Genomic DNA, 25407 nt, shown 5'->3' on the forward strand with positions numbered 1-25407 from the left:
GCAGCTGTAGAGGAATATTTTACAGATCTTACTGAGAACCACTACAGGGATACGATAATGGTGCTGGAGCATCGCTGGAATAAATGTATTAGTCTTAATGGAGATTGCTGGAAAATAAAAATAATTTTGAAATTATAAATTCCTGTTTTCATTGTTAGGCCGAGAACTTTTCAGACCACCCATGTGTTCAAACCAATTTGATGGATCTGAGAGCTGAGTTAGAAATAAAACTTGATCAAAGACTGGAACTCTCACATCAGAGGTCTTGAGAAAGATCATTGGAGTGAACAGATGGCATCAATGGTAGTATCACATTAAAAATGAGGATATTAGGGAAGAACTTGCCATTGTTTGCATTCAGGAATGTGTTAGTAGAGCTAACTCAGGTGGTATTGTCACTTAAACAGAATGGGAGAGGAAAGATTAGGAAAAACAAGTGTTCTTTGTCAGTTTGTTAGGGGAAAGACCGAGAGGAAGACCAAGATGTAGATGGATCAATACAGTAAAAAGCACCTTAAAAGACAGATATATAAGATCTGATAATATTGGAATCTTAACAGATAACAGATTAATTTGTGGGAAAATTGTTGATTGGAAGCTAGTAATGGTGTAACTTTTTTCATGTAGTATTATCATAATTACCCTGAGGTTACATGATGATCATAATGATGAAATTTCCCCATCAGATATATTAGCTAATTTAGACATAGTTTCTTATTTACCAGTGTCCCTGTGGAAGAAGCATCAAATATTCTTGAAGATATATTTCCTCTTGTCATCACTAGTCTCTTCCATCATTGCCTCAAACCTTCGTTCTTTACTTGAAAAGAAAAATTTTGTTACCAAATACATGGTCAGGCAATGGGCTCACCTTTATTGCCTCCTGTCGTCAACTTATAAATCGAAAAAATTGCTGTAGCACAGGCGACCTTAAAACCACATGTCTCGTGGAGATATATTTATGAAATCTTTATCATTTGGAAGCATACCCACAATGACCTTGAAAATTTTGTATATTTCCTGAATAATTGCACGCTGAAAATCAGATTCATAGTGAAGTAGAAAAGGATGGAAATTTTCAATTCTAGACATTTTTATCAACAAAAACATTGCTGGAGGGTTATCATTAGAAGTCTACAGGAAAGAAATGCACATAGGCAAGTGCCTTCAAGCTGGTTCATTCCCTTAACCTCAACAAAAATTAAATATCATGAAAACTTAAAAAAAAGCTTTAAATGCACTCAAAAATGATGAAATTAAAAGAAAAGAAGAACTTGAAATCCTATTTAATCAGTTTCTCCAGAATGACTACTCAAAATAAGGTACACTAAAGAAACTTATTTTCTGAACCATTCTGTCATAACCCAGAAATTAATTACAGAGACACGGTATCCATACCGTATGTTGGCAATACATCAAGAAAATAGCCCAAATATTAAAATTAGTCATCAGAATGGCATTGAAACCATTTTACACTCTACGAAATTTCCTATGTTTCCCTAAAGACAAAGTTCCATTTTATAAACATCCTAGAGCAGGGTTTCCCAAATAATGTCCCGTGATAAATTATCAAAATTAATATTAATATGAGCCTGGAATGGTTTTAAATGCTGCGACTCTAACCAAGGTGTTCCTTTAAAATTTCAAGATTTGTAAAGTGTTCCGTCATAGGAAAAATTTGGCAAATGCTGTCATAGAGTGTACAAGATTCCGTATTCTTTGTGAAAGATGCATATAAGTCATACTGGAAAAGTTCCCAAATCTGTGAAAAAGAATAGAAGGGAAAAAAAATTAGACTCACTGCATACATCCTCAAAGAACATCACAAAATAAATTGGCAATCCTCCATGCCTTACTTAGAGGATGCTTGCTCAAAATTATCAAAATTAATATTAATATGATGATTTTGAGCAAATGATTTCTCATTTGCTCAAAAGGCACACTAAATAGAAACTAATAATGATCTTTCACAACATTTAGGAATTATAATTAATATGCATATCATTCAAGATCTTTCCTATGCCAGCAATCACATACATATGCACGCATCATTCAGTCTTTTCAATTTATAGAAATAGCAACTGTTGGGAAACATTTACTTTTTTTGTCAATTTTTAATTATGTTAAATAACCTCCTAAAGATGCTGTCAGCCATATGAACAGCAAAACATTTTGAGGAAATCTATTAATGAAAAAAAATGGCTACAAGTATTTATTATTCCTGCAAATCTACTTGTAATGAATTTCCTAGAAAACAGTTGAGGATTGTACTCAGTGGGAAAAACGGTATGAGGAAGATTGTTCCAAAGAATAGTTGATGGAATATAGGAAGATAATGATAAGTTTATTCAGTATGTTTAAAGTTGGACAGTGTATGGCTTTTAGCCAGTGGCTACTCTAGTTCTCATACAATTAGAAGAAAGTGGAAGAATATTAGTGGCCAGTTCACTGTAGCAGTGCCCATGAAAGTAACTATAGAAAAGGGATAGTGCAAAAATGGAGTGCCTATGGAAAGTGGGTGAAAGGAGTGTGCATGAGAGGGATCACCCATTAAGCAGGATTGCCTTCTTCAGTATATCACTAAGAATTATTAGGGAATATTCCATGGTTAGTCAGATCTGAGATTTATAAAGTGTTGGGGATTGAGCAGAGAGAGAGAGAGAAGTAATGTTTTGAACAAAAATACCAAGTTTTTTAGAGGCTGAGGAGACTGTTGATTAATATGTTTGTGCCATGATAAGCTGGATGTAACAGTTAGCCCAGGAAGAGAAAACGAACTCGAAAGAATATTGGAACATTGTCAGAAGTAAATGGGAATGAAGTAGGATTTTCTTGCCAGTAATAAGACAAGACTGAGTTTTAATAGCATTAAAATTCACTAAGTTGTCTTCAACCCCATTTGAGAATGGTGAAGAAATCAATACAGTCATCCCTAGACTTACATCTGAGTTCCGTTCCATCTGGAACAGAACCTGCTATTAAAAACGGAACCCAGATAAAAATTAAAATTACATTTTAATTTTTAAACCTTATTATAAAACTGTACTGTGTGTTACTGCCACTATAAAACAGGAGAATAATCATCCAAATCTTCCTCCACAATCACATCTTGATTACCTTCCCTGTGTAAACAATCAGGCTGTGGCTCTTCTGGTGTAACCCTTGTTTTTTTGATGAAAATGTCCGATGCGCTTTGCTTATTCCTCTTCTTCATCATAAATTTGATCATAGCAAGCAAACTCATCATGTACTTTCATTTCTATTATTAAGTAGCGTTCAACATTGGGGTCCGTGTTTTCAGCCATTTTGGCAACATCAATAACTGCAAAGAACATTTCTGCAAGACCCTTCACTGTAAATTGTTTAACTACCTCGTCTGTTTCTCGTTTTTCCTCTTCTGCAATAGTTGTTCCTCCAGTTTGCAGGGGAAAAAAAAATCATCTTTCATCAGGACAATGCACTTGCCTACAAAGGTGTTTTGCAATGGGGAAAATTACAAGATCTGCACTATGAATTGTTAGAACATCCACCCTATTCCCCAGATTTGGCTCCCTCTGATAATTTGATCATAGCAAGCAAACGCATCATGTACTTTCATTTCTATTATTAAGTAGCGTTCAACATTGGGGTCCGTGTTTTCAGCCATTTTGGCAACATCAATAACTGCAAAGAACATTTCTGCAAGACCCTTCACTGTAAATTGTTTAACTACCTCTTCTGTTTCTCGTTTTTCCTCTTCTGCAATAGTTGTTCCTCCACCAATTCTTCCTTGGTCAACTCTTCAGGGGAACTTTCTATGAGTTGAATTATATCGTCATCATGCACTTCGAGATTCAGATCGTTTGCTTGGCCCACTATCACAAGCTTTCAAAATCATGCACAAATCTTTTTAATGTCTTTTCCATATGCCACTCATACATTGAGAGGTCACTTCGTTCCAGGCCATTGCAATATTTTTAATAGCATGATAAATGTTGAATGTTTTCCAGAATTGCATGCGAGTTTGGTCATTTCCTTCAGTAGCAGAAATGGCTTGTGAAAAAGGTCTCCATAGATAATAAGCCTTAAACACTGCAAGAACTGTGATCCATTGGTTAGATTAATGAAGTAGTGCTTGGCGGGAGAAACATGACCTTGAACTTGGTTAAGATCACTGCTATAAGATGGATGACCTGGAGCATTATCTAGAATTAATAAAATTTTAAATTGTAGATTTTCTTTCACACGATAGCTTTTTATTTCACTCACATAACGGTTGATTAAGGCTTCCTCAAACAATTTTTGAGTCATCCACAACTTCTTATTGCTCCGATAATGAACTAGGAGTATGCTTCCTAATGTTTTTGAAGATTCGTAGATTCTTACTGCGCCATATCACAAATGGTTTCAGTTTATATCCAGCCACATTACCCCTAACAGAATCTTAATACGGGCATTAAGAGATTTGAAACTAGGTATAGATTTTAGCTTTTTGTGGATGAATGTCCACTCGGGCATTTTTTTTCGAAACAAGGACATCTCATCCATATTAAATATTTGCTGTGGCAAATAATTTTTCTCCGTAATAATTTTATCCAATTTTTCTAAGTCTTTCCTTTTTCTTTTTTTTTTTTAATATAAAGCAAAAGTAACTTGTCATAATTAAGCCAGGGACAATTATTGTCCTGCTGCACCAAGTATGACAAGGCTGCATGTTCTCACAACACTTCACAACATAAAAGTAGCTGTATCCGAGGTTTAAGTAGAGAGCAGTTGTGTCTTGTGTGAGAAAACTTGATCCATCAGAGGAAGCCCATTTCACACTGTATCATCATCTAACATGAGGAGTTCTGCTGATACTATGACGAGTACTATGAGAGTAACTACAAGAATAACGTCTTCGTGGTGAGATGGGACCATGATGTTCTGTTTCCTCCATATCCACTGTCACCATCATACCAACTACAGATCAAGGTCCAGGCTGGAAAGCCAATTCAAGGCCTCATCCGTCACCTTGTGGATGTCTTGTTAGCCACCACCGTGAAATTAGCACCTTGAGCAGTCGTACACAATATGAGTAATCGTCTGAGCCACGGGAGAACAATCACAATAAGGGTGATCTGACAGCCCCCATTTATGATAGCCACATCTGCCCTGACTAGTTCTGATCCTGTTTAGGGATGGCCAAATCTTCCTAGGAAGATCAAAACCAGGCTGTGGAGCACAGGGATCTTCTACCAGGAAGCCGTTTGTTTGGAGATTGTTGGACCAGTATTCTCTCCATATGTCAGATATTGATGGCAGCGCAGCTGAAGAGAGTTCGTCCATGGACCAGAGAGGCTTTCTAGATTTGAGGTGAAGACTAGGTGGGTTTATGAGAGTCTGGTGTAGGGTTAGGAGTGGGTTGCTCATTGCTTTATTAAATTCCTTAATCGAAGCTTGTCTTCTCCGTTTGTGTGGTGGAACAATGTTGGATAGAACAGGCAGCCAAGAGAGAGGGGTGCTTCTCACTGTCCCACTAATTGTGTGCATGGTAGAGTTCAGCTGGGTGTCTATAATGTTAGTGTGTGTACTTCTTTCCCAGACAAGGGCAGAATATTCTGCTGCAGAGAATGTGAGGGCTAGTGCAGACGACCTTAGGACTTCTGCACCACAGCCCCAGGTTGTTCCAGCATGCCTTGAAATGATGTTATTTCTGGTTTTAATTTTATTGGAGAGGTTGATGATGTGCCTTTTATAGGTTAGGTTTCTGTCCAGGCTCACTCCAAGGTATTTTGGGTGAGGCTCGTGTTCTACCATTTTTTCATAGAAGGAAAGGTTGAGTTGTCGATTTGCCTCTGCATTGTACAGGTGCAATACTGAGGACACTGTTTTCATTGGATTTGGTTTCAAGTACCACTGCTTGAAGTACTCTTCCAGGGTGTTCAGGTCTGTGTTCAAGGTTGATAAAGGAGGTGGATTGATGTAAGATTGCTAGGTCATAAGTGTACATATACTTGCTTGATCTGGTATGAGGTAGATCATACACATAGATGGTAAAAAGTATAGGGGATAACACAGAGCCCTGAGGAAGACCATTGTGAAGGAATCTGGGCCTGCTCTTTTTTCCACCAATATGAACCTGGATCTTTCTGTTGGAGAGAATAGATTCAAAAGTTGTAGCGTTTTTTTACACTTTATAATATTTCCTAGTTTTAGGAGGAGGCCCCTGATCCAGACAGTCTCATAAGCAGATATTAGGTCAATGAAAGTGGCTCCAGATTTAAGTTTCTTCTGGAAGCCTGCTTCAATTTGAGTTGTCAGTCAGGGCCAGGACCTGGTCACAGCAACTTCTTCCTGGCCTGAAGCCAGCTTGTTCAGTCGGCAGTACTCTTTCGATGAGTGGTGAAATTCTTTTAAGGAGAATTCTTTCAAAGAGCTTAAAGGTGGTGCAAAGCAAGGAGATGAGTCGTAGGTTTTTCACTTCATTTGGATCTTTCTCTGGTTTGGTCGCGGCAATTATTTTGGTTTCCCGCCACAGCTTTGGTAATTTACCAGACATGATGATTTCTGAGAAAAGGGCAAAATGTCTCAATCCCCCCCCCCCATTTGATTAGTACTGAAGTGCAGCAATCTGATTGCTGTCTTTTGTCTTCCTTTTTGGTACATGCTGAATAAAGGCTTGCTTCCATTTTATTGAGTAGATGGCAAATGAATATAACAGCTTACGAGGGTGGTCTGAAAAGTTCTCAGGCTCAGCTATAGATGGCAACACTATTGGCAAGATTTTTTAGTTTTTTTTTCCTAAGCTGGTAATCTGTCATAAGCATCCATGTGAAATTGCAAGTCATTCTATCAAGTAGTTTTTTTTAATACCGCTGTCTGAAGCAAAAGTGTTGTCTATATTCCTTGAAATGGATAAAATTAAGTATTGTGCGGTTATAAAATTCTTTGTAAAAGAAGATTTAACACCAAAAGAAATTCATGCGAAGTTCATAAAAGTTTATCGACACTCTTCTCCTTCATTATCGGCAATTAAGAAATGGGCTGCCAAGTTTAAACGGCTGTACCAGCCTTGAAGATGATCCATGTGAAGGATGTCCAAAAAGTGTAACAGCAGCAGAAATCATTGATCAAGTGCACGATATGGTATTGGATGACCTGTAAGTCAGAATGCTTGAAATTGCTGAGACTATAGGCATTTCAAAAGAATGTGTAGGATACATTTTGCATCAAGAATCGCAAATGAAAAAGCTTTGGACAGAAGCTGGTTGATCAGTGCCAAAGAAGACAAAGTCGGTTCCATCAGCAGGAAAGGTCATGGCGTCGGTGTTTTGGGATGTTTATTTTGTTTATTAATTATCTTGAAATGGGTAAAACAATAACCTGGGAATATTATTCCGATCTTGTAACCAGACTAGACGAAAATACCCGATGTGCAGAAGAAAAAAATCATTTTTCATCAGGAGAATGCACCTGCCCACAAAGGTGTTTTGGCAATGGGAAAATTAAGGGATCTGCACTATGAATTGTTGGAACATCCACCCTATTCCTCAGATTTGGCTCCCTCTGACTTCTGTCTCTTCCCAAAACTAAAACTCTTCCTTGCTGGTCAGTGTTTTTCTTCGAAACAAGAGGTCATTGCTGCTTTAGAGGGGTATTTTGCCGATCATACTGAGAACCACTACAGGAAAGGTATAATGGTGCTGGAGCATCGCTGGAATAAATGTATTAGTCTTAAGGGAGATTATGTTGAAAAATAAAAATAATTTTGAAATTATAAATTTGTTTTTTCATTGTTAGGCCAAGAACTTTTCAGGCCACCCCCGTATGTAGGCGGTATATGATGGGTGTTAATTCTGGGGCACAAGCTTTTTGAGAACATCTAGATGAATACCATCTGCACCAGAAGCTTTATTAGTATCAAGATTAAGCAGGATTTTCTTAATGTTCTTCTGGCAAAAGATCAGAGAGGCATGTGATGGGCAGTTTGTGATAGTGGAGGAGGTAATTTGCTTCATTTGTCTAAACAAGAATTTGAGGTTACTATGTACCATCATATGTACATTTCCACCTCTTTCATCAGTATGTGAAAGAGTTGGAAACAGGGAAGAGCAGAACTGTTGTTTCTATTAGTTGTGCCAGATTAGTAGCTGCTGCTGTGTGTGTGTGTGTGTGTGTGTGTGTGTGTGTGTGTGTGTGTGTGTGTGTGTGTGTGTGTGTGTGTGTGTGTGTGTGTGTGTGTGTGTGCGCGTGCGTGCGTGCGCGCGCCACATCAGCCAGTTGTGCAAAATGCAAGCTTATGGCATTTCATTCTTATGAGGTCTGCTTTGGAATTGTTAATTACTTTTTTTTACACTCTTATTTAGTGCTGTATTGTAAGCTGAATGAAAAGTTGGTTTCCAATTTTTAGCCATCGGATGTGTGCATTTTCGTCTTGTTTTCAGAGGCATATTTTTAGGAGAATTGGGGCTTGGATAAGGATGGGGTTTTTGGTTGAATGGGGAATGAAGGTCCTATGTTTGCTCTATTTAAGAAATTACAAGAACATGAAATATTATAAACTATAACTATATTAGAAATGTCAATAATACAGATATGCTAAAACTGCTCTCTACCATCTTTTGTCCAATGTCATAATATAAAGGATAATGATAAGTCTTGCTCTGCAAAGAAATCTGAATACATTAACTGTGAGAGATGTTGGAAGTTTATTTTGCACTTGGTTAGACTATAATAAATTTAGTTTAATCCTTTATCCAAGTGTGAGCAAACAAAGTTTGTGCCTGAAAATATCTTCAGGACTGTAGCAAGATGGTGCAACTGTTGGCAACTCGAAGCAAAGGTGGACCAAGCTCTCATCCCTCCTTGTCTCAGTATCTCCCACCATGCAAAGCACATGTTCTTGCAGGCATGTATAATGCTATGCATTGAGGGAAGGGCCACTACCCAGACTGGTTTCGACCTTTATTGAGGTCTCGTCAGTGGGAGGCAGACCCAGAGGTGGTGACATTAAGGCAGAAACAATAGAGAGGTCATATCACATTTATAATAAATTTCTCAGTAAGAGGATTTCAGGATAGGTGTGGTAGCTAGCTTCCTCTTTGAATCCTGATATGAGATATTTGGCTCAGTTTTAATCTTTTGTATTTCTTTTTCATGCTTCCACCTCTGGCATGCACAGGAGTAAGCTGGTTCTTCTCACTCTCTCTCACAGTTATAATAAATTTAGTTTAATCCAGGTTCTTGGGACTCATTTTTGAAAGCTGACATGCCTTGTACACATTCATCACTAAGAGAAAAGTGCAAAAGAGCATTGAATATCCTTCATGCTCTATCCTCCACAGAATGGGTACTGATCGATGTTCTGTGTTTTGCCTTTATCATGCATATTCACCCAAAGCTTGATTATGAGCCCCCCCAATTCTGTGCATTTTTGCAAAAGCAACTTTCCATCAATGGTTGGATCCTATCCATTATCAAAGATAATGATGTAAAAACAGCTACTGATGCAATTTTCACTTTGCCCATTCAAAGCCTTTATACTGAAGCAGATAAACTTACTGTGTCACTTCAACAGAAGTCACTTAACTATACCATAAAAATAAGGTCCTTGCCTAAGATCCCATTTTTTTCTGTGAAAGAGATTATTTAAGCTGCTTCTGTGAATGTTGACACCATCATCTGCACCAAGCATGATAGTACTCTTCCATGGCAGGTTTACACTCTATCACATAGCCTCTATCGCATGCTCCATCATCAGTCTACCTGCAGCTGTTTAACACATGCAGAGCAAAGTACTCTGATTTCTTATATGTTTATGTTAGTATGGACAGTTTGAGATCAGATTCGAGTGCCAACACATGGCATTGATCTACTATAAGTCTTGTGACCTTTCATGTGTGGGTCCAATATAAATATATTGTTAAGTTCTGAATTAAACAAAAATCAAATTAATTTACGTTTCCTTCAGACTTAACATGTGCTTGCAATTTTGAATCAATTATTGATGTACCAGAATGTATTAGACTTGTAAATTTCACTAAAATGTTACTAAGCTGAGAATCCTTCATTTAATATGTGATATTATAAAGTATTGAGAATTGCTAAACTGCTTAAGTGTAAGTACTTGTTAATTGCTGGGAGAAAGAGATAATCCAATTAAAATGAAATGGCCGGAATCGAAACACATGCATCAAAGAGTACAGGTGCACCCTTTCATAAGCAAGTAAGCCCCCCCCCATACGCGCAGAAGAGTGGGCTAAGATTTCCGTGTGTGGCACGCAGTACTGGGTGACGTGAGGTGACGCTGAGAAAATGGGAGGAGTAATCGATGACATGAAGTGAACGTGTGGCGCGCAATTTAAAAAGTCGTGCAGCGTCTAGGAGACCCCCTTGTGCTCTTGTTCTTTAGGCTGAGTTTTAGACTTACTCTTGTGCAGAGTTTCACTCTGGAGTTTTCGGGCGGTCTTGCTGATGTGTATGTAGCCTCCTCGTGACGTCCCCTCATTCCCTGTGGATTCGAGACAATGACGGAGGAACTTTGCCATAGATTTCCCAACAATTTACCGGTCGGCGACCAGCCCAGCAGAAGGTATTCACCGATGCTTACAGAAATGTCGTTATGATGTTGAACGAGTTCACCATGGAACAACGTCTACCTATTTTCGGTGGCAGAAGTAAGTGCAGATTGGAACCTATGAAGATTGCCTCAGAGAAAGCAGAAGGAATGTGGTGTCAAAAGTAATTGGCCAGATAATTCCCCAGCAATTGGTAACGTACAATCCATGTCTTAATATGTGTATATGTGTATTAGAAGGATATATGTAAAATTTAGGAAGGACTCTAGAGAAAGTTTTCTTTGATTGATAAAGTAATAATGAGAGTTTTGAGTATTTTGTTAAGTAAATTAATTGAGAGCACATGGAGCCTAAGAATTGTCTTTTAATGATAGAAAGGGTTATGAGAATTTTGTGAGAAGAAATTGTATAAGAGCACATGAAGCTAGTTTAGTAATTCAGCTAATAATCATCCTTAGTATTAATGAATAAGTGTAACTTTTCAAATTGTAAGCCTTAACTGAAGTTCTTTGTCATGCATGCTAAGATAGATATTGAGAATCTAAGTAAATTAGTCTCATTCATTAGCAATTGCAGATTATATATTAAGAGTGAATTCATAGAATGTACAATGTTTCAATTGAATTAAATGTTTTGCAGCGGGAGATTAAATTATAGAGAGGCTACGACTGCAAACGTAACTCCTAATAACGTAAGATTGTATGCTAAACTGTGTTCTGGTTCCTCAATTTTACACTATCTGTTAATCTAGGATTCGGGGTGGCACAGTGAAAAATAAATTTTCTCTGAATCCGAAAAAAGAATTAGAACCAGTGTGAGACAAAGGAATAGGTATCCGCCATTAGTAATTCCTTTGTCCCACAAACCACTAGCATCATTCTTGTAAGTATAGATCGGCCAAGAGAGATAGTGAAGTTAAGAGAATTAAGATTGAAGATAAAGTTTTAGTATAATTATGAATAATCAAGAGGTAAAAATAAGAGAATATAGACTAAATATAGAGTAAAATAATAAGAATAAAATAAGAGAGAAAAATTTTACAATATGTATTAAAAAAATCTGTGATATCTGTTGCAGCTGTTTTCCTTGAGAGTATTGTCTTCATTGAAATTCCACTTGAATGCAATAACTGTACTGCATGCCATCCAGCTTGTGCTTATACAAACACAAAAGAAAACCACTACCAAAAATCTATGATATATGACAGACCTGTTGAGTTTTTTACATATATTTTCTCTTCTGTTCTCTTGCACATCAAGTGCTTTATGATGATCTACAATTATTGTATCAAATGAGAAGCCTTAATTTTGATGTTTGATTGTGTTGGCTACCCAAGGAAGGGTCCAAGGGGAACTGCCCCCCCTCCCTCAAAAGAAAATGGGAAAAAAACACTAGAAAATTTTCCAAAATCTTTTCCTAATTAAAATTCTTTTTTTTTTTTTTTTTAAATTTATGTTGTGTCTTATATTTCTATACTACTTATGAATAAGTGGTCACATAAAGTGGGAATCCCAGCAGCTGTGAACGCAAAGGGCGAACGAAGTAGTGCTCTTGCAGACGGAGCGCTACTTCGTTTGCCCGAGTCTGGCCAGAGGAGATCACAGGTATCATGTATTGGCAATCACTGCAGATGCTCAATTATAGGTCGTATGAAATGTAGTGTGCATTCTCAAATTGTCTACTCAACTCGCCCTCCCCCCTCCAAGATTAAATCCTGAGTGCGCTACTGTACCCAGCCACATTGGAATCAAGAGAAATGATTCAGTGTAGTTGCTAGATCAGCTTGTACTTTCTCTACATATTGTTTATCAGTTCCCTATATCAACTATAGACACTTGGTAAGAGTAAAGTTAATCAGTGGTAGTCATTCTGCAGGAAGCACTAAAAAGAAATTGCATGAGATTGAAATTAAGCATTGGCAGTCTAGTCTATATTGAAATAGATTAGAGGTGAATTGTATTTGCCAGGCTTTGCATAGGTCATAATCATCTTACTCATTCTTATCTATTGAGGGCTGATAACCCACCTCTCACCTATGTCATTTAGAAAGTTTTTATTTGGTTAGAAAGTAAATTATACTTGCTAAGAAATTACATTCTTGTTTAATCCTTCAGCAAAGTGTAAAAGCAAACAAAGTTTGCATGTGACATGCAAACTTTGTTTGCTTTTTTCTTAATTAGTCTAGTATCTTTATAACTAGACTAATTATGTAGAGAGACTGTTGGCTTTACATCAGTTGCCTTAGTATTCCTTAATGCAAAACATGCTTCCTTTAGGACATGTATGTTGTTATACATTATGGGAAACATCACTATCCAGATCAGTTTTGACCCTTAATGAGGTATATTAAAGGTGGCTCCACCCAACGACATGCAAAAACCAGCCACCAAGAGTACCTCTCTACTCCTCAGGAAGCAAGCCACCATCAGTGGGAGCCAGACCTAGAAGGATAATAAGGTTGAATTCATGCAAGGAATCATATATTTTCCATATACAAGTAGCCAAAAAAGGTGTTGTATCACCTTATTAATAAAATACTCTGGATCAGAGATAGATGTAGAAAGTTTTTTCTACATCTGTCTTGCTTCACTCCAGGTGTAAGAAAGGTAACACGAGACATCGTCATATGGAGTCTAACAGCCTCTATATACAAGTAGCCTAGTTGCGACTTTCATTTTAGTACCATATAGATTAGCTTCCATGCATATTTTTCTGTATGTTCTCTGAGGCTGTTTGCTGACTTATTATCAGGAAATTTTGATATCTCTTTTTGTAGTAAAGATTTATTAGTGACTAAACATACACACGTAACCACAGTAATAAGATTTTTTAATAAGTAAATTTGTAAGCATATGCCCTAATTCTGTGTGATTCCCAGTATTGTTTGAATTAACTGTACTGACGGTGTCCTATGATACTTAGGATGAAATATTTACTTATTAAAAAATCTTATTACTGTGGTTACGTGTGTATGTTTAGTCATGAATGCTCCACAGGTTTCATTATACAACAATAATTTATTAATATTTATTATAAAGATATAACAAAGATTTATAACCAATTACAACAAAAATGCACCATACAGGAATCTATATTGCTAAATTTAAAGAAAGAGGTTCTGTCAATGATAAACACAATCTGGAAAGCCAAATTTAAGTGAGGAAAGTGTGGCATCTGTAGAACAGTCCTTTATTGCATGTCTATGGATATCAGTAAAACGGGTATCTTTGGAGCTGGGTATTCCTGACTCAACATTGCATAAAATTCCTGTTTTCTGACAAGCAGGATTTCACAATAGTGGTAAGGTCAATAGACATAACTGCTGTATATGAATGAGGCAATGAAAGGCCACAGGAAGTTGAGGGAAGTGAAGGAAATTCCTTTAAGGTCCGATGTGTATGAGGAAATAATCACATAATTAGCTTGCTTTTTTTGAAGGATGGGCAGTTAAAAGTGAGAGCTAGTTGAAAATGCTGTATTCCTGTACTTTATTCCTGAACTAACACATTTAGCACTTACAGGTGATACAACGTATCAGCAAGATGGTGCAACTGTCACTTTGCTCTGAGTGTTAGGCACTTTTTAAATGAAAATTTTCCTGACAAGTGGATTGGAAGAGGTGGACTGATCTTGGTCACCATGTTCACCAGATTTCAACCTGTTGGATTTTTTTATGAGGATATGTTAAGACTATAGTTTATTCAAAAACAAAACCTCACTCTTTAGATGATCTATGGACCAGGATAGCTAATGTGATTCAAAGTATTACTGAAAATCAACTGTAGAATGTATTTGTAGAACTTCAGGATGTTATCTCATCATCATCAAATTCCTGCCATGTACCCTCAAGGGGTGTACAGGATACGATATTACTACATGAAAAAAATTACATCATTACTAACTTCCTATCTACAATTTTCCTCCAAATCAGTCTGTTACTTGTCAAGACTCCAGCATTATCAGATTTTATATTTCTATCATCTAAGGCACTTTGTACCGTATCAATCCACCTATATCTTGGTCTTCCTCTGGATTCGTCTTTGCTGCAAACCTGGCAGAGAACACTTGTTTTGATAATCTTTCTTTGCCCATTCTGTTTAAATGACCATACCACCTGAGATTAGCTCTGCTAATGCATTCCTGGATGCTGACAATGTCAAGTTCTTTCCTAATATTCTCGTTTTTAATATGGTATTGCCATTGATGCCATCTGTTCACACCCCTAATCTTTCTCAGGACTCTCATATCTGCATTTCTAGTCTTTGGTCAAGTGTTTTACTTCTGACCCAGCTCTCAGATCCATAAGTTAAAACTGGTTCGAGCACTGTCTTGTATACAGTTAATTTAGTGTTCCGACTAATTTCTCTCTTATTTCATATGAATTTATTCAGTTGACTTCCTACCATAGCAGCTTTGTTGATTCTTGTCTATTTCCATATTTAATTTACCATCTTCACTAAAAATCGTGCGTAAGTAACTGAAATGTTTTACTTGTTCCACAGGTTCTCCATTCACAACACAGTTGACATTTTCAATGATTCTGTCTATTTTCATTGTCTTTGTCTTTTTATTGCTGACCTTCATACCATATCTATTACAACAGTTATTCAATTTAGTCAGAGAATCTTGCAGACTTGTAGTGGATTTATTTAGAAGTATAACATCATCTGCATAAAGCAAAGAGTTGACATTAACATCTCCAATTTTGATATCATGTTTAATACCACTTTCCTTCATAATGTGATCCATATTGATAATGAATAACAGAGGGGATAATGTACATCCTTGTCTCACACCAGATTTAACATTAAACCATCTTCCTGTACTTCCTTCAATTCTGACTGCTGACTTACAATTCAAATAAAGACTAACTATTGCTTGATATAATGCCCCATTGACACCATATAACTGTAGCATATTGAATAGCTTCTCTCTTGGCACCTTGTCATATGCCTTTTCCAAATCGACAAAACTTAAATACAGATCTCTGTTATATTCCCATGCTTTCTCGACTATTTGTCGTAAAGTGAAGATCTGATCCTGACAGCCTCAATTTGGCCTGAATCTAGCTTGTTCTTCACCAAGCTTTTCTTCCACAACTCTTCTCAACCGTTTCTCAAGTATACTTGCATAGATCTTGCCAGGAACTCTCAATAGGGAAATACCTCTGTAATTCTCATATTCAGTTTTATTTCCCTTTTTATATATGGGTACTATGAGAGCTGTACTCCAATCATCGGGAATTCGTCCCTCTGTCCAGGCTTTCTGAACTATGCAGTGCAGCCACTGCAAGACTCTTATACCACCACACTTCAGCATTTCTGGTCGAATATCATCTACTCCTGCTGCCTTTAAACATTTCAAGCCTTTGATGGCTTTTTCTACTTCAAGTATAGATATGTATTCCTGACTGCATGCCTGGTCAGTGTTTTTTACCACTGTGCTGTCATCACTGCTTGTTTCATTTAGCAGTTTTTCAAAGTAATTACTCCATACTTCAAGGATATCTTTTTCTCCCGTTTTCGTGTCACCTTTATCATCTCTAACTCCTTTTACAGCATTCTTTTCTCCATTCCTAACGTTTTTCAACAACCTCCAGAATATTTTGCCACCTTATTGATATTTATTTTCTATATTCTTGCCAAAGTCCTCCCATGACTTTTGTTTAGAAAGTTTTACACACTGTTTAGCATTCTTGCATTTGTCTCTGTATTCTCTAAGAGCACAAGCTGACTTATTTGCCAGGAACTTTTGATATGCTTTCTTCTTTTCCTTCACTGCCTCTTTAACTTCCTGTATTCACCAGGGAGTTCTGAATTTTTTATCCTTGCAGACAACCTCACCACATGCCTCTCTGGCAGAATCAGTCAATGTTTTCTTCAGAGTTTGCCACTGAATCTCCAAGGTTTGATTCCTGTTCTCAAACTCTTGCATTTTTTCTTCAATAATCTTTGTGTATTTTAGTCTACAGTTCGCATCTGAGAGCTGCTCAACTTTTATTTGCTTTAAAACTTTCTTACATGTTATTTTTTTTTCAATATGAAATCCAATTTTATCCTGCTCAAGACCAAATAGTGATCACTTCCAATTTCAAATCCTCTGTGCACTCTGGTGTCCTGCACCAGGGAGAAAACATCACTATCAACAATAACATAATCAATGAGACTTTTCTTATTCCTTGCCTCTTTTCTCCATGTGAATTTGTGCAAATTTTTATGTTGGAAAATGGTGTTAGTAATAACCAGTCCATGTCCTGAGCAGAAATCCAACAGATATTTGATATCTAATGACATGTTGATATTTAACAAGTCCAAGAATAAATGTATATGCAAAACTGTAATAAATTGTTTCACTTATCCATTTTTCAGATTGTTTTATCTCGTATAGAATGGAAATTATGAAATTTTAAAATTGCACAAGGACTTCATAATAACCCTGTATATTCTTGTTGGAAAATCCACTCAAATAATTCGTAAAAGTTTTCTAATTGAAGTTGTGTTAACTGGTCTCAGTCAAAGGCAGTTGGACTGAAAACTGCAAAGATTGACATCATCTTTGCAGTTTGGAGTCACACAGAACCTGAACTCTACTCATTTCTACAAAAAATCAACACCCTGCTTCCTCATATCTAGTTCACACTACAAAAGAAATCATTAGCAGGTATTTCCTTTTATGTACACATCCAGTGCAAACCAGATGAATCCATTTCCACTTCTGTCTACTGAAAACCAACTTTTTCAGGTCTTTATATTATAATACATCAGCTCGCCATCCACCCCAGCCTTACTAAATGGATATAATCCAATAACAACCCAAAAAAAACAATTACCCACTTTCCTATAAATCAATCCAGGCAAGAAGAAGCCCACAGGACTTCCATTCCATATATTAAAGTCATCTCTGAACGTATGGCAAAAATTATGAGAAAATATCAACTCATTGCTACCCACAAACCCATCAACCAAATTCACAACTTGCTACCTTCTCCAAAATACAAACTATCACCATTGATACTATCTGACATATACCAAGTACTATGTTCATGTAACTTGTGTAACTATTGACAAACAGGAAGATCTATAAATAAACATATCTTGAACAACAAGACTACATATGCCTTATCAAAACTCACAAATCTGGTCTTGCACAACAGGGAATTGAAAATGCTAACCACAGGATAAAGAAACTGTTGAACTTCATAGACCTAATCTTAATCGAAATGACTGTCTCACTATTCCAAAAGTTTGGGAAATTGTTATCCTCAGTTGTATTCAATAATTTATCTGCTATATTTTAATTTAAGTAATTTGAATTTCGGTCCAGTAGTTTTTAATCCATGATCACATGACTGTATACATAGAGGGATTCCAATTTAAGCATGCGCAGTACTGTTTTTTTTTTTTTTTTTTTTAATTCAGTTCCTGTTGTTGTTCATCAGTTGTACTGATGAATGATACATAAGATGAAATATTTACATAATAATAAACTTATTTACTGCGGCATATGTGTTATTCTATAGTTGTGGTGTAAGAAGTAACAATCAATCAGGCAAGCTAATTAATATTCTAAATATTAATTATAAATAGTTTTTTATAATTAATATTTACTTCATTAGATCCACCAAGTCACCACAGATCTTGAGAACACCGTTTCTACAAGCAGCTTCCTCTGAATCTTGATTATAAGCAATAAATCGCATTTCAAGAAAACTGAAATTACATAATTTTACTTTTATTTCAGTTATGTGAGAGAGTGTGAAGGTATGTGAAATAATTTAGCAATTAAATTTGGAACGCAGTGTAACTTGTTTTAGATTTATAGATCTCTTTTCCGTATGAGATCAAATTTAGGGAACCATCTTACATTCAAGTCAAGGATTCAGAAAAATTGCAATATTTGTGCATTTATGTGTTTCACAGTTTATATTGTTGTGTAATCAAGTTTTTTAATTTGTAGGCCTTACTCCAGCCAGAGACAGAACACCTTTACCAGGAGGAAGAGGACAAATTATTGGAAATACACCACTTCGAGATGGATTAAATATTAATCCTGAGGACCATTTAGGTTTTGATGATAATCGCAATGCCAAGTCTTTTAAGGTATGTGAAACTGAACTTTTATTAATCTGGCACATAAATTGTTTCTACTCTGGAATGGAAAAACACTTTTTCATTATTAAGTTTTACAGACAGTCTACTCTTACTATAACAAACTTGTAAGGGCTACATCATCATCATCATACGTATCAAGGATTTAGGCCTAGTATGGCCTGTTCCGGCCTTAGAAGTCATCGTTGAATCGTTTAAGAGGACGTCCTGGTTTTCTTTTTCCTAATGGCTTGTACTTTAAGGCTTGTTTTGGTAATCTTTCTGTTTTCATTCTTTGAAAGTGTTCCATCCATCTATGTTTATATTTTTTAATTTTTTCAATTACTGGTTCTTGGTTTAATTCTTTCATAATATCTTCGTTTCTTTTGTGATCAAATAGGGTATACTTTGCAGTTTTTCTCATAAACTTCATTTCTGCTGTTGTTAATCTTTGTTTGTCTTTTTGTTTTATTGTCCAGATTTTGCTTCCATACATTAAGACCGGTAGGGCTAGTGTATTGTATACTTTTAACCTGGTTTGTTTTTGAACTAGGTTTGGTTTAAATATGCCGAATGCTGAAATGCTACGTGTGGTCTATTCTGCTCTATGGAGTTGAAACGTGGACATTGAAGGCGACAACCATCAAGAAAATCGAAGCCTTTGAGATGTGGCTATACAGAAGAATGCTAAAGATATCATGGACAGAAAAAATTACCAATGAAGATGTCTTAAAAGCCATTGGCAAAGCTAAACATCTTGTACAAATAATCAAGAAACGAAAAACATCATATCTTGGACACATCATGAGAAACAGCAAATACCAACTTCTACAAACTATTTTGGTAGGAAGAATTGATGGCAAAGGAACTAGAGGAAGAAAAAGAATATCATGGTTTGACAACATCAAGACGTGGACAGGAAAGAGCAGTGCACAACTGCTCAGATTAGCACAAGAGCGCGGTTTGTTCGCCAAGATGGTCGCTGACCTTCGATAGAAGATAGCACAATAAGAAGAAGACTCCTGTTATTTTTAAATATTTTGCAATTTTTATGTTTATATCTTTTTCATTTACATAAGTGATCATACATCCTAGGTAGTTAAATGAATTCACCTGTTCTAAGATCATGTTATCTAATACTATTTTAGTTCTTGCTGGATCTTGTCCTTTAAAGGCCATAGTTTTTGATTTTTCCGTTGATATTATCATACCATAATCTTTGGATATCTCATTTAGATTTAAAATAGCTTTCTGTAAGTTATCTTCAGAATTTGTAATTATTATTTGGTCGTCTGCAAAGAGGAGAGTGTTTAAGTTAACTGTAGGTGAAAGTTTAATTCCTTGATGTAAATTTTTACTCCATTTTATTATTATTTCATTTAAGTAGATATTAAAAAGAGTTGCTGAGAGGGGACATCCCTGTCAGACCCCTTGGTTTATCTCTCTTGTATATGATAGCTCATGATTTAATCTTATTTGTATTTGATTATTTTCATATATACTTGTGACAGCTTTTAGGATATTATTTGGTATTTGTTTTTCTTTTAATATGTTAAATAATATGTTTCTGTAAGGGCCACAGGAACAGTTTATTATTGTGGATGGTTTGTTATAGTACATTTCTTTAGGCATATCATGGTACCAATGGGGATTTGGTTGGATCTTATCAGAATTTGTTAGAGTGAGCATTTGCTATAACAGTTTTTGGTGTAGTGAGAGCCAACAGAACTTAAAAAAAAAATAAAAATAAATAAAAAATAAATAAATAAATAAATTGAATAATAATTTTAGTAATTATTGCTAAAATTGTTATTATGTTTTTATTCTGTTACAGTTCAATATTTATTTTATAGTGGACATTCCATTTACTATATGAAACTGTATGGAATTTAAATGTTTCTTTGGTTTGTTTTAATAAACTCATTTTGTGTAATCTTAGTTTGATTGTATTAAGATCGGAGACAATTTATTGTTATGAATTAACAGTGACACAGTATTTTTATTTTTATTTTTTTCACAGATGGGATGGCATCAGTGGGAAATCATATTAAAAATGAAAACATTAGGAATGTGACATTAACATTCAGTAACATGTGAATAGAGCTAATTTCAGGGTATGGTTACTTGAACAGAACGGAGGAAGAAAGGCTACCAAAAGAGATGTTGGATGTCTAGAAAGACACCTGTAAGAATAGTAAGATCTTGGTGAATTGATGCAATTTAACTTTTCTTGATGGGCAATACATAATTAGAAGTACCTTAGAAGACCAAAATATATGATCCCACATTACTTGTGACAGATAACAGACCAATTTGAAAAATATTGTTAATGGGAAATTATTAATTTAAACTCGTTATGTACTACTAGTATCTTAGTATTCTGTATGCCCCTTGAGGGTATATACGAGGAAATTGATGATACTCAGTCTCTTTAGTTGGACTTTAGTAGAGAAAGATGCCTAAATGTCATTGGTAGAGCAGGTTTCGATATTGACTTTTTTGTAGTTATCTTTTCATTACCATTGTTAATCTTTGTAAACATAGATTGATGCTTATTTATTGGAAACTGATTAAATTAATGCTAAGTTTATTGAACATTACAAGCATGTAGATAAGAATCATTTTAATTATGAAGATTTTCACTTTTTTTTTATTAGCGTGAAACACGAAATCAATTAAGAAAAGCTTTAGCTGACCTTCCTACACCCAAAAATGATTATGAGTTGGTTATCCCAGATGAAGAGCCAAATCAGTGGGAAGAACCAGCTTCAGACGATACATTTGTTGAAGACCAAGCAGATATTGATGAAAAGAAGGAAGCTGAGAGACAAGCTCAGTGTAAGAGGTTTTGTTTTATTATTGTTGTTGTAGTTTTTAACTGATAATCTCACACCTCCTTCCAAAAAATAAAAAAAAAAAGTGGAAACCTATAACAATTAGTACTTTGGATGGGCAACCCTGCTCTTGAGACTAAAAATGGTTTTTTGTATTGCACCATATGATGAAAATAACCTTAGGTTCAGAAACATCCATGTTTCAGTTAGATTTGGGCCTGTCTGTTAATAGCAAATTGGTGATGCTATCTACTCTGCTACTGAGGTTGGCTGAATTTCAGATGTTCTTATTTCTTAAATAACTTAAATAATAATTAACTGTATTTACACCCTCTGTCCAAAAAGAAACCAAACTTCGAAAATAAAAAAAAACTAGTGGCACACCTGTTGTATTTTTTTCTTGTCGAAAGCGGTAACCTTCATTACTGTTGTGTCAACTGTTTATGACATTTATTTCATTAGAAGCCAAGTTATAGTGCCAAGAGTGACACTATAATTTGATCAACTTCAAAGTGGTTGTGAGACGCTTGAGGATGACGAAAAGTAATGCCGTCCAAAAACTGGACTGAGCGAAGTTAACATCCAAAAAGTGCATGATTTCATCAAAGAAAACCCAAACTTGTCCGTGAGATTGATTGAAGATGAATTGGGGATTCCAAAATCAACTATGCACAACATTTTGACCGAGTTTGGGCCTTTGTAAATTGAATTTGCGATTTATTCCCCACAATTTGACTGACGACCAAAAGAATGTATCAAATTGAACATTGCAAGGACCTCATTAAAATCGTTACTGGTGACGAAATGTGGTGTTTTGAGTATGAGCCCAAAACAAAGCACTGGACTGCTGAGTGGAGACCACCAGAAGAGGGGCATCCAAGAAAAAAAAAAGTTGCTTGGAGAAGTCAAAAGTAAAGACAATGCTGATTTGTTTCTACAATTCCAAGGGCATTATCCACAAAGAATTCGTTCCGCCTGGCCAAACGGTCAATGGTGAATTTTATCTCGAAGTTTCGAAGAGATTGATAGCGAGAATTCATCGCATATGGCATGAATATTGCTGCGACCGACCATTCATCAAAACATATTGTCACTCTTGATATTATAACTCGGCTTCTCATGAAACAAATGTCATAAACAGCTGACACAATACTAATGAAGGTTGCCATTTTCGATAACAAAAGATACAACAGGTAGCGGCACTAGTTTTTTCTATTTTCGAAAAGTTTGGTTTCTTTTTGGACAGGCAGCGTCGGTGAATAAGCTACTCCAAACTTGTGCTCCCCAGTTTACCGTTATTGCAAGTATTTTTTCATCGAAATTAATTATCAAACAGAAACCGTAACAGTGGGTGCTGAGCAGCAGAATACTTCAGTGCAACCTGTAAGTACTTATAGTGTATTAAATCAGCTATCCTTCCAATTCTAAATCAGTCACGCGTAAGTGCTCACGATGCCTACTGTATGCAGCAAAGATGGCGGCATCAAAAGCGAACGAGCACCATGTGTCTCATCAACACAGTGCCGTCGATCGCCGCCAACAAACCTATTACATGCCGCAGCTGCAAAAACTGGTGTCACAGACAGAAAAAAGGGCATATTCTGCAATTTCTGTTGCCACTGGCTGCACGCTTTCTGCACAAAAGCTACTTATCGAACTTAACCATCCATTCTGTTCACTGTGCCTCCCTTTGGTAAAACAACTTCTGAACATAGGTAAACATGTCGAAAACCTCGAACAGCACATCAATGCTTTAAATGAAACTTTTACCTCCAAAATACGTGCAGTTGAAGCTAAGCTAGAACAAATTGAAAACCAGTGCAATGCAAGCTCTACTTCGCCAGCGAAAGAACTTCGTGATCTAATCACATCAATGGTAAACGACTTGATGGAGGCTAAACACAAAAAACTCAACGCAATCATTTTGAACTTCCTGGCAGAAAACGGAAAATCGTTACAAGAGGACATCAACAAACTAGCTGAAGATTGCAACATCGATTCTAAGAATATCGTCAGGTGCCATCTTTTCGGGTCTATAAAAAAGGAAGGAAGGATGGAACTAACTTTCCACGCCTAGTAAAAGTGACTTGTGACATGCCGATAAGCACATCAAAAATAATAACAGCGATCAACAAGTTCAAAGACACCTGTCCCCCAATCGCGCATATGTGCACAATCAGACTTATCATTTGCACAAAGGGAACAAAGACGCCAGTATTGAAGACAACTCGAAGAAAAACATCAAAATGATGACAAGAGTTGGACCATCGACTACAGACAAGATAAACTGGTGAAAAAACCAAGTGATGCCACTGGCAGCTGCCATGGAGACCAGCATGCAGGCACTGCATAGGAGATGTGCAAGACCCATGCGGTCCAGCATATGACTCAAAAAATCCTACACATCCACTTCACCAACATCCATGGCCTAAACTGCAACTTGAATAGTGTCCACTACCACCTGCAGTCTACCAAACCCCACCTACTCTTCCTCGCAGAAACTCAAATCTCACCTCCCTCCAGCACCATTTATCTCAATCTTCCAAACTACTCACCCTTTAACAACTTTTGTCCTAAGGGTGGTGTCTGCCCATGCATCCGCTCTGACATACCTTGTCAGAGAGCACCCAACTTTGCCCTTCTTTGTTTGAAAATATCCCTTCCCCACTCTGTCCAAATCATCTACTGTCTCTATCGCTCCCCCAACATAACCAACCACCCTGAGCTCTTTAATTTCCTCTCCCTAAAAATCGACTTTCTCCAATCCCACTTTCCCAACAGCGAAATCATCTTCCTAGGAGATTTTAACATCCACAAAGCTGGCTTTCCTCCTCCAGTTGTACAGATCTTGCAGGCAGAGATGCTGAAACATTTGCCATCACTAACGACCTTACACAACTTGTCCAGATGCCAACTAGAATTCCAGATAACCCAAACCACTCCCCAAACACCCTAGATCTCTTTCTCACAATGACCCCCCCCCTCCAAATACACAGTGAAAGTAGTGAGCCCCCTGGGCGTTTCTGACCACAACCTAGTGCTCATCTCCCCCCCATGCAACGTTTACACAGACACTCCCATACAAGAGTAGTTTGGCACTATAACAGTGCCAAGTGGGACAGCCTCTGCAACTTCTATGGCATTCCAATGGTTGGACTATTGCTTCCGGCCTTCCAACCCAAACATATGCACCAAACTTATTACCAAAGTAATCCTCACTGGCATGAATACATGTCTTAGCACACACCCTGCCTTGCCTTCTGGGTGGTTTAAATCACAGGAATGCTAAGAATTTGACCCACTGCGCCATCTCTTTTGTCTGTTAAAAGGCTCAAAAGTGTTTGTGTTTGTTACCACAAACCTGGGCTATTAACGCAAATATGATGTAATGTTTATGCATCGAAAAGTGTCCTCTTCATGAAGCATTGGTATATTGTGTTTAATTTTAGGATACATGTGAAGCCAGGAAACAATTCGGGGAGTCTTTAATGGGAATAAATGCAAAAATATAATATTGATGATATTGCTATTCCGTGAGTGTGCAATGCACACCTAGTACACCCTGAATATACTCCCCTGGTATACAAAGGTGGTGTGAAAAGTTCTCGGTCTCAACCATAGGTGGCAACTCTGTTGGCAAGATTTTTTTTTTTTCTAAGTTAGTGCATCTGTCATAAGCATCCATGTGAAATTGCAAGTCATTCTATCAAGTAGTATTTTTTATACAGCTGTCTGAAGCAAAAGTGTTGTCTATCCCTTGAAATGGATAAAATTGAGTGTCGTGCGGTTATAAAATTCTTTGTAAAAAAAGGTTTAGTGCCAAAAGAAATTCATTCGAAGTTCATAAAGGTTTATGGGCACTCTTCTCTCTTGTTTTCAACAATTAAGAAATGGCTGCCGAGTTTAAACATGGCCATACTAGCCTCCTTGAAATTGATCGATGCGAAG

At 36.6% G+C, this 25407-nt stretch overlaps 1 protein-coding gene across 1 annotated transcript in view; it reads left to right on the forward strand.

Annotated features, from left to right (window-relative positions):
• Positions 1-25407, forward strand: part of LOC150096009 (cell division cycle 5-like protein) — a 205591-nt gene that overhangs the window by 112629 nt on the left and 67555 nt on the right. Inside the window, exons 9-10 of the mRNA XM_090409677.1 lie at positions 18495-18637; positions 21283-21463. Coding sequence (XP_090265803.1) covers positions 18495-18637; positions 21283-21463 — 324 coding nt within the window. The remainder of the gene's footprint in view (positions 1-18494; positions 18638-21282; positions 21464-25407) is intronic.

Source organism: Typopeltis vanoorti, chromosome 19 (assembly GCF_054136105.1).
Source record: "Typopeltis vanoorti isolate ZY-2024b chromosome 19, IOZ_Tvanoo_1.0, whole genome shotgun sequence".
NCBI lineage: Eukaryota > Metazoa > Arthropoda > Arachnida > Uropygi > Thelyphonidae > Typopeltis > Typopeltis vanoorti.